At 43.9% G+C, this 11151-nt stretch overlaps 1 protein-coding gene across 2 annotated transcripts in view; it reads right to left on the minus strand.

Moving 5' to 3' along the window:
• Window positions 1–734: 734 nt before the first annotated feature.
• Window positions 735–11151, minus strand: part of LOC110529319 (B-cell lymphoma/leukemia 11B) — a 47331-nt gene continuing 36914 nt past the window's right edge. For both annotated transcript variants that reach the window (XM_036984671.2, XM_036984672.2), the window contains exons 3-5: window positions 5944–6653; window positions 4981–5796; window positions 735–4742 (exon numbers count right to left, since the gene is read on the minus strand). In XM_036984671.2, the coding sequence (XP_036840566.2) occupies window positions 4122–4742; window positions 4981–5796; window positions 5944–6653 (2147 nt within the window). In that variant the 3' untranslated portion in view covers window positions 735–4121. The remainder of the gene's footprint in view (window positions 4743–4980; window positions 5797–5943; window positions 6654–11151) is intronic.

Raw genomic sequence — 11151 nt, forward strand, 5'->3', positions numbered from 1 at the left:
CGTCACATTGATGGCAGATGTTATACCTGCATACTAGCCTTGTTTATACCTAGTTCTAACATGCGTCCTTTGTCCTGATCTTGTCCACATTCTGATTGCGACCACATTTTTAGACGGGTGTAGATGATTAAAAGACTCATTGTGATCATCCTGTCCACCTCCCGAGGTAGTCAAGACACGCATTGTGTCTGGATATCTCACAAGGGATAGGCAGATCTGGACAGAGACCACCATTTAAACCATCATTATTCTGCCCTTTAAAAATCATTGACAGGTGCCACCTTTGACTGATTACATCAATGTGCGTGTTACAATAAACAAATAAATATTATTTTTTGAAAGAATAGCTGTGAACTCATTTGCATAAAGGGAGGGACCAGGGAAATCTGGTCACAATGCAGACGCGGTGGATGGATAACAGACATATTTTAATACCATGTGTGTAGACACATTTCTGGAAATGTGGACGCAATCAGAACAAAGACAAGATCAGGACAAAGAACACATGTAGGCACCAGGTATAAACGGGGCTACTGAGAGCAACAGTTTTAAGCACCAGTCATGAGACATTCAACACAACTACTGGTGGTTATGGTAAAATAAACAACTAAAGACGCAACAATGGAAATGTAAAAGATGCTAATGTTATTAGTAATAGTGATATTAATGTTAATAACCACTAACAGATGTTAGCAGTAATGGTGATAGTCATGTTAAAAAAAATACTTCGGATAGGCAATTGCAACATTTATTGGATTTGTTGACTTTCTTTTCGACACGTTAGAAAAATACTGATATGTTCAAAACAGCTGGACGTTTTACTGCTGCTGCTTTGAAACGACTTCTCACAACAATCCCTCAAAAAAGAACAACGGATTTTTGTACAAAGAGCAAAAGTCATGAAAGTTGAAAATGTGTTAAAATTAAAAATGTTAAGTGCCATCACAAGAACTTCAACCAACCATGAGAAGAAAAAAAAACTATATTGTCCTAAAACTGATTTTATTAAAAAAAAATTTTTAAAAAAAACATTTCTCCCATAACCCATTGCAGAATCCCAAATCCCAAAATTCCTCTGATATTCTGGATGATTTCTAATTTAAATGTTTTTTTTTTAATCCATATTAGGATAGATTTACCAAAAAAACGACTTTCAACATTTGAATCAAATCACAATTGGATTGGGAAGGTAAAATAGGCTAACAGAATGTTGGAACCATTTCTTTTTAAAAACACAGCATCATTTATCACTATATCGTCATACAGTGAGCAAGAAATTATACGTATCTACTCATGTAAATCTACTTAATAAAATCCCTCCACCATCGTAACCATACAATGCTCGTTATGGCATTCAAAACATTGAAGAAAAGAATACTTTGTTATTTCAAAACACAGAGGATTTCATCATTAACATACTTCAAACACTGTAAACGTTATTCTGGGACTGAATGTTCTTGTATGAAATGACTAGTTCTGTTTTGCGAGTCTGTCTTCCTGGTTCCTCAATGCGGTTAAAATAACTCTCTAGCATCCATATTTTGGATGAAACATATGAAGCTTGTTCAGAAGTGGGAATTGTAGGTTTCTCCTCTCCGCTGTCTCAATTGCAATAATAACAGTTATTATAGTTATTATCAACTTTGTTCTGAAGTGAGAATTGATTAGAAAAAAACATTTTTTTATTGGAATACACTAAAGATGTACTCTTACTGAATATCAACATGTGTTTTCCCCAAACACATGTCTCTATGGTATCTACACCTTTTCAGCCAGTTGCATACATTATGATAACTAATCTATTCCATTTCCACATGCTGATCTGAAATAGAGGACCATTATGAGATGAGTGTTTTGTGTAAGAATCTGATTTCTGTCAACAAGATGATGATAAATAGGAAGATTTTCATTCGAGAGCACACCCATGTCCAATTGCCTAAACACACACAGCACATTTAAAACAGGCTGTGTGAAGTGATATCTTTGAGGTGAGGTGATTATCTCTATTGAAGATGGTTGTATTAAGGGAAGATGTGGCCTCAATCTTCCCTAATATTGGTCCTCTTTCTCTCTCTCTGATGTCCTTGGTATTAGATTTGACCAGTAGATATGCATTTGGGTTAAAACACACTTTTTATATGCTTTCAATTTCATTTGAATGACTTTGATCCTTGCTTGGGTCTCTCTCTCTCTTTCATTATATGTCTCTCTCCCTCTCTCCCTCTATCCCCTCTCCATTTTCTCTATTTCAATTTTTCATTTTCTACCTCAAGAATGATCCAATCAGATCTCAAGGTCATGTGGCCATCAGTCTAACAGCTGTGCTGAACATTATTACCATAACTCAATGTAACTCAAATCGGCTTTTTTAGATTCATTCAAGGATGAGCCATCCTCATTCCACGCAGCTGAAAATCACAAATTGTAAATCCCTAAAAGTCACGAACGCCACGTACAGTGTCTTCACAAATCTGTTATTGGGCGTTAAACCCCCGTATCGCTTTGTGAAGCAAAATGAACAACCCCCACCTTTTCCTTTTCAAAGCTGCTCTACTAATACATGAACGCTGAGTTAGTGAACTGTGAAAGCAGGCAGGCAGATTGAGGCTTAGAGCACACAGTGGAGAAACACAGGCATTGATATGAATTCCATTCGGAGACCGTTTTGCTGAATCCTGAGGGGATCAGAACTCACCCTGGGCGACGAGAACACTACTGTTTGAGAATTCCCCAGGAGGAACAATGAAATGATTCTAGAAGTGGAATGTACAGTACAATGTAGAATGTTTAAAAGTTCAACTTAACAAATTGGTTTTGATTAAGCTTTATCAAGTGTCAAGAGGGTGTAAGGGACATTGCCGCTATGTTGTTCAAATGTAAACAGTATGACCATAGGAAGGAAGCACTATTGAGAGGACCTGTATTGCAATTATCTAGTGAATGGTTGCAATAACAATGGATATTATTCAGAACTTAAATAACTCAAGCCACAGATCTTTGATTGTTTTAGTTAGAGTGGACATTCCGAATGTAAAATATGGGGCTAGTATACATTTAGTTTCTGTTAATAATGATGGATCAAAGAAAATCGAATATTTACATAACGTTTGATGAAAATAAAACGGTTTATTCTTCCCAAAACATCCACACACATAACGTTTTATAGGAAGGACTGTTCTCCTTTCCACATTTACTACAGCAAGTTTGAACTGATATATCGTAAATATTCCCATGGTGATTTAATCCTGCATCTAAGGAGTTCATGTCAATGTCTGCAACCGCTATTTATGTCCCCGGCTAACATTGGGAATGTGGGGACTGGATTGTATCATCACAATAACACATGCTGATATTAAAAAAAAATTGTTTCTGTAAAATTGGCTGTAATCTATTCAGACTTTTAAAACATCAACATTTTGGTTTTTTTTTTTGAAATCCTAAAATGTAAATTCTGTTGTCATAGTGACATTCAGTGCTTGATGTCAGAGATGAGCAGATGGATTGTAGTCTGCTGTTGACCTAATAGGATATTAATCATACAGATAAAAAGTAAATAATGGCTATCATAATTTAAAACGTTTACTCATTTACTTATAGTTTCCTTAAAGGAACTGTTTTTAATTAACAAATCAAAATTAAAATCGTATTTCTAATCAAGTGTGACCTGTTTCAAGTTATGTGTTTTTTTAGAAAAAAAATCTTCAGCATATTTTTTTTTTTTTTACTTACTAGCTAGCTACCTAATTCCCTATAAAACCCCACAAAGATGTACCTGCACATGCCCAATATCTTTACAAAACTCCAATAAATACAGACATTATTGCACAGTAGAAAGGCTCAATGGATTCCGAAAATGATAAAATCCTCAGATAGATTAATAGTTGGCAGGAAACTAAAGGTTTCTAGAAACATCCCATGTTTCCCTGTGTTATATTTCTCAGTTGGCAGTTTCTGTGACAAAAAGAACAAACAAAAAACAGAATTACGTACATTAAATTGTCCCCCAAAAATATTCAAGAAGATGAAAGATTATCCAGCCAAGCCCCGTGTTGAAGTCCTGTTCATTCAGAATGAGTCTGAGGTGTTAGCCTAGCCTAGCCTTAGCTTTAGCCTAGCGTAACCTAGCCTCTCTCAGCCTCCTCCAGTTTGACGTCGCTGGCCATCAAGTGTTCCCCGTGCCACTTCTTCATGTGTTTCTCCAGGGTGCTGTAGACGCTGAAGGGCATGTGGCAGATGTCACAGCGGTACACCTCCTTCCCAAACTGCCCGTGGGTCTTCATGTGGCGAGTTAGCTTGGAGCTCTGTGCGCAGGCGTAGCTGCACAGGTCACACTTGTAGGGCCTCTCTCCCGTGTGGCTACGTCGGTGCACCGTCAGGTTGCTGCAGTTCTTGAATATCTTCCCACAGTACTCACAGGTGTCGCTCCGTCTGCTCTCCTTACTAGGGGGTCGACCCGGCCCGGGACCCCGCAGGAGGTGAGGGGTGGAGCTGCCGCTGCGGCCCGATGCGCCCACTCCCTCCAGGAATTCCCCAGGAGAGGTGGAGAAGCGGAGGGAACCCGTCTCGGAGGAGGAGTGCTCTGAGGAGGTGGCGAAGGGGGACTGGTGGGCGTCACTGAAGCCGTGGAGGAAGGGTTCTCTGATGAAGTGGCGTGAAGCGGCGTAGCCCGCCAGGAGCTGGGAATACATGTTCTCTGGGGAGATGAGGGTCGGAGCCGCGGGGAGCTCCAACTCCTTCTCCACCTTCACATCAAATAGAACGAAATTAAAGTTTATTTACACTGAATTTAACAAATCTAAACCCAGTAAAACAATACAACTAGATAAGAGAAAAATGATGTACTTCTTTCAGCAGTCTAAAAGTCTGTTTTATAGTATTGGAAACAGTTGTGTAAACGACAAATATAAGAAAACATAAAAACACAAGTTACTTAAGAAGAATAAAAGTCACTTAAAGGAGTAGCTAAAAGGGGGTTCTTACCTTGATTCTCTTGTTGGAGGGGTTGGGGCTGGTGATGGGGGTGGGCCGGCGGTGGAACAGTCCAGAGAAAGAGTCTTCAGACCCACTAATCCTTCCGTTCATCAAGGGCCTCTCCTCTCTTTCAATCTCTCTCTCTCTGTCCATCGCTCTGCCCATCGCCCTGTCCAACGCTCGCTCTCTGTCCCGCTCAATCTCCATCTCCCCCCTCCCTGCATCTCCCTCCTCTCTCGACTCTCTATTAGGCTGCCTCTCCCTGTCCAGACTCATGGTCTTCTTGGAAGGGGCCAGCCTCAGGTGATTGTCCAGGTGGTTGTATGGGTGCATGATACCCACCCCTCCGCTCTCCGTCACTCTATCCCCACCATGAGGCTTCTCGTCTGGGGAAGGCCTCGACCCATTCTCCCTGTTCTTGTGGAACTCTGAGTCCATGCTCAGGTTAGACTCAGGCCTACTTAGGCCGTTCCTCATCTCCTCCTCATCCTCAATTTCCTCCTCCTCTTCTTCCTCTTCCTCATCCTCTTCCTCCTCCTCGTTGTCCATCCCCATTCTTCCCTCCCCCTCTCTGCTCTTCTCCTCCCCCTCTCCTACCTCTCCTCTATTCTCCTGTTCAGGGGAGCTCCCCATGGAGCCTGACTTGTGTATGTGTGTCTTCATGTGTCTCTTCAGCTTGGAGGCTTGAGAACAGGCATGGTCACACAGATGACACTTGTAGGGCCTCTCTCCTGTGTGACTCCGTCTGTGGACTATCAGGTTGCTCTGGAACTTGAAGGTCTTCCCACAAAACTCACAGGACTTGGACTTGGCTTGGGCCTGGACCTGAATGAATGAATGAATGTATGAACAAATTAATTATTTATTGTCCCATAGGGGAAATGTCTTGGCAACATTACAGGCAATTCTGTAATACATATAAGACATTACAAGACATACATCAGCATATATCCCAGGACACACTGCACATACCTGGGCCTGGTTCTGGCCCTGGGGAGGAGTGGTGGCGTTTCCCTGAGGCGTGGGGGGCTGTGGGGGGTAGGTGAGGAACGGTGGGGGCTTGGAGCCCGACTGGAAGAGAGTTGGACTCAGCAGGCGGTGCATGGGGGGCACCCGGGTGGGCGAGAGAGGAGGTGTAGGGCCTCCGTTGTTAGTATTGTTGCCAACCGCCAGCTCTCTGAGCCTTCTGGAGAAGTCCATGGAAGGAGGATCCATTGGGGTCAGACGCATCACCCTCTCGAAGGCACTGGGGTGCTGGAAGAGCAGGGGCCCCATCTCCTCTGGACCCAGGCGCTCCAGGAGGTGTCTGGGGGGCGGGGGTCTGACGAAGGGTGGGGTGGCAGGGAGCCGGGTGTCCAGATAGCCCGGAGGGGGACGGGGGTGGTGAGGATGTTGGGGATGGTGTGGGTGGTGCTCCCTGAGTAGTGGCGCCGCCATCCGGAGGAGGTGGAAGGAGTTAGAGGTGTCCCCCAGAAAGGTTGGTAAGGGAGAACGAGGGAGGGAGTCTCCCCCGCCCATGGGAGGGGGGAGGGCCATGCGAGGGGTGAGGGTGTAGTTGGAGGGGTGTGTGTCCAGATAGATGCGGATGCCGTGGGTGTGTTGGGCGTGCTGGAGCAGGAACCAGGCGCTGGTGAAGGTCTGTTTACAAGAGGTGCAAATGTAGCTGGACGGCTCATCTTTACCTGAGAAAGAGAGGGGGGGGGGGGGGGGGTAGAAAAGGGAGCGAGAAAAAGGGAGCGATTGTAAGTGGTTGGTTCCTACTTTAATAAGAGGTGTCTGCTAAATGACTAACATGAGAAAAATGTAGAAAGGAATGCATGACTGACTCATACTGTAATACAGTTTAGAATCACCTACATAACAATATAGGTATAATCAACATACATACATTATCGTTTGGAATGTCTGGAACGACAGCATATAAAATTAGGATCTCAATGACCTTTTCACACGACCCTGCTGTACACATACATAACAACATGACGTGAGAGAGATATTCTATTCTCCCGGGACAGTCGACTTCATCACAGAGCTCCCACGGAGAGAATATCATATGATAACCTGGGTGAGAGAATATCATATGATAACCTGGGTGAGAGAATATCACATGATACCCTGAGTGAGAGAATATCACATGATAACCCTGAGTGAGAGAATATCACATGATAACCTGAGTGAGAGAATATCACATGATAACCTGGGTGAGAGAATATCACATGATAACCTGGGTGAGAGAATGGTTAGTGTGATCTCCTCAGACAAACACATTTGCATATATGAGCAATACGAACTATATGCAAACAAACCCGGGCTACCTAGGGGCAGGATAATACTAATGTGTGTGTGTGTGTGTGTGTGTGTGTGTGTGTGTGTGTGTGTGTGTGTGTGTGTGTGTGTGTGTGTGTGTGTGTGTGTGTGTGTGTGTGTGTGTGTGTGTGTGTGTGTGTGTGTGTTTTGGTGTGGGGGAACGAAAGATATATGACAAAAGAGAGACAGGGAGAGGGAAAAAAAGAGCGAGCTGAGAAAGGAAGAGAGAGCTGAGAAAGGAAGAGAGAGCTGGGAAAGGAAGAGAGAGAGGGAAACGCCTCCGCGAGGGTGACAGCATTCCCTCCCCCATATGCCCCCCTAGGCACAACTACGACAACATAACCAACAAAAACAGGTCACAACTCCTACAGCTCTGTCGCACGCTGGGTATGTACAGTACATAGTCAATGGTACTGTGGGCTTTGAGGTGACTCCTCTGGTAGGTGCACCTATAGCTCATCTCTTGGCAGTAGTACTGTAGACTACTTTATCATTGACCTCAACCCAGAGTCTCTCAGAGTGCCTACTTGAAACAGAGCAATACTCAATCATGAGGCATCAAAGCCAAAGGAATGGAATAATATTAAGAAACACTATAGATGGAAGGAAGGTAGTGTGGAAACCTACAGTGCCTTCCACTAATATTGGCACCTTTGGTAAATATGAGAAAAATGGCTGTGTAAAAAAGGTCTTCGCTGTTTATCCTCTTGGTATTTCAGTCAAAATATTCACAAAAATCAAACCTTAAATTGAAGTAAAATGATTTTTTAAAAATAAAACGGAAATAAATTAAATAAATATTTTTCTCCAAAACATGTGTGCCACAATTAATGTCACCTCTAGAAATGCTTATGAGTAAAATCTAGCTGAAGTATATTCCCATTCATATTTTACGGTTTAAAGTTCACCTGAGAGATTAGGAACACTTAAGTGGTAAGCCATGACTTCCTGTTTCACTGGGGTATAAATATGAGGTGACACACAGGCCAAGTTTCCTTAGTCATCCATCACTATGGGAAAGACCCGAGAATACAGTAATGATGTACAACAGAAGGTTGTTGAGCTTCACAAATCAGAAAATGTCTATAAGAAAATATCTTAACGGTTGAAAATTCCCATTTCCACGATCAGGGCAATAATTAAGAAGTTTAAAGCAACTGGAGATGTTAACAATCAACATGGAAGAGGACGTGTGTCTATATTGACCCCGAGTACAGTGAGGAGAATAGTTTGAGTGGACAAAACATCTCCAAGGATCACAGCTGGAGAATTGCAGACGTGAGTTGGGTTTTGGGGTAAAAAAAAGTATCCAAAACTACAATCAGACGTAACAACAAGATGTTTGGAAGGGTTGCCATGGAAAACTCTTTGTGTAACGATCGTTGTCGGTGGAAGGAAGAGTGGACCAAAGCGCAGCGTGGAAAGTGTTCATGATGTTTATTTACAAGAAACACTCAAACAAAAATAACGTTCCGTCAGGCACAGACACTAAACAGAAAATAACTCCCCACAAAACACAAACGGCAAATCACAACTTATATATGATCCCCAATCAGAGACAACGATAGACAGCTGCCTCTGATTGGGAACCACACACGGCAAAACAACAAAGAAATAGAAAACATAGATTTTCCCACCCGAGTCACACCCTGACCTAACCAAAGAGAGAAATAGAGAGGGAAATAGAGAGAGAGAGAGAAATGGAGAGAGAGAGAGAGAGAGAAATAGAGAGGGTAATAGAGAGAGAGAGAAATAAAGAGAGAGAGAGAGAGAAATAGATTTTGTGGTTCTCATATGCATAGGCATCCACTTCTTGATGTTATGTGGGTCTACCTCCAGGGAGACGGAAGTCTGTGGGGCCTACTCCGACTCTGCCGTGTTCCCGGCTCAGGATTAACGTCTTTAGTGATCAAATAAAGGGTGTTTAAAATGGCTCCACACACACACAGCACTGATTGAGAGAAGAACAGACCATTTCAGTAAATGAGCCTCTCATTAACTCGCTGACCTGCCTCCCTGGGGCTCTGTCTAACCAATCACTGAGCCAAGACAGGCACACGTCGCCACAGTTACTGGAGTCTGTGTGCGTGCGTCTGTGTGGAGCGCGTTGCGTGTGTCGGTACGCTAGGCTGTCTACCTGTGTTTAGTTTGGCTGGTCTTCACAGACCTGTTTGGCAGCTGAGCGCTGGACAGCTTACAACTTGGACGGAGAGAAGAGAGGGAGAGAGGGAACCAGAGATGAGGAGGAGGGGAGTGTAAGTAGAGAGTCTTTAGGGACCATGGTGGTTGTAGAGCTTTTTCCTGATAGAACAGTGCAGTTGAACATCACGGGGGGGGGGGGGGGCACTATGGAATCAAGCCATACCACGCTCTTAGTCCTGCAATTACATATATTTCAATACTAGGTCATGAACATCTCAGCAATGTGTGTGTGTGTGTATGTGTGTGTGTGTGTGTGTGCCTATGAGTGTGTGCCTATGAGTGTGTGGCTAGTTAATCAAACCCGCACAGACCCCCTCCCTGTGTGAATTTGCATCTTGTCACATCTTCCAGAGAGAATGCCATATGCTGTTAGATCTGCGTGGCAGTTTATGGACTGGCAGCTTAGTGGCTCTCTGCTGATGGCTCTCTCCTAATGGCTCTCTCCTAATGACTCTCTGCTGATGACTCTCTGCTGATGGCTCTCTGCTGATGGCTCTCTTCTGATGGCTCTCTTCTGATGGCTCTCTGCTGATGGCTCTCTGCTGATGGCTCTCTGCTAATGGCTCTCTGCTAATGGCTCTCTGCTGATGGCTCTCTTCTGATGGCTCTCTTCTGATGGCTTTCTTAATGGCTCTCTGCTGATGGCTCTCTGCTGATGGCTCTCTGCTAATGGCTCTCTGCTAATGGCTCTCTGCTGATGGCTCTCTTCTAATGTGGTTAGAAGCTAATGGCTCTCTTCTGATGGCTCTCTGATGGCTCTCTGCTGATGGCTCTCTCTGCTAATGGCTCTCTGGTAATGGCTCTCTGCTGATGGCTCTCTTCTGATGGCTCTCCTCTGATGGCTCTCTGCTAATGCCTAATGACTGAAAAACACTAATTTCATGATGTTCCCTTACAAGCATGAGAAATGAGGGTAACAGGGAGAAGGGGAGGAGGAGAGAGGGGGGAGGAGAGAGAGAGAGGGGGAGGAGGAGGAGAGAGGGGTAGGAGGAGAGAGAGAGATAAAGGATATGCAAATGAGTCAATCAGGACTTGCCAATCAGCTGTCTCTGTGTGATGCTGTGAAATCCCCCATCAGGAAATACAGCATTTACATGTAGTAGAGCCACACAGAGTCACACACCAGAGTAGACTGAACACCAGAGTAGACACACACACACACACACACACACCAGAGTAGACACACACACCAAAGTAGACACACACACCAAAGTAGACACACACCAGAGTAGACACACACACCAGAGTAGACACACACACACACACACCAGAGTAGACACACACACCAGAGTAGACACACACACCAGAGTAAACACACACACCAGAGTAGACACACACACCAGAGTAGACACACACACCAGAGTAGACACACACACCAGAGTAGACACACACACCAGAGTAGACACACACACCAGAGTAGACACACACACCAGAGTAGACACACACACCAGAGTAAACACACTCACCAGAGTAGACACACACACCAGAGTAGCTACAAGGGGAGTGGTGTTGCTATGTAGCTGTTGCTCCAGCCAATAAAAGCTCCTCGCTATGATTCAATTAGCAGTAATTACCATGGTCTATCTACTGACACACACATACTCACTTCTGTCCTCTCATACACATACACACACATACACACTTCTGTCCTCTCTCTCTCTCTCTCACACA

The sequence above is a fragment of the Oncorhynchus mykiss genome, chromosome 8 (genome assembly GCF_057628025.1).
Source record: "Oncorhynchus mykiss isolate SJ-2025 chromosome 8, ASM5762802v1, whole genome shotgun sequence".
NCBI classification, from domain to species: domain Eukaryota; kingdom Metazoa; phylum Chordata; class Actinopteri; order Salmoniformes; family Salmonidae; genus Oncorhynchus; species Oncorhynchus mykiss.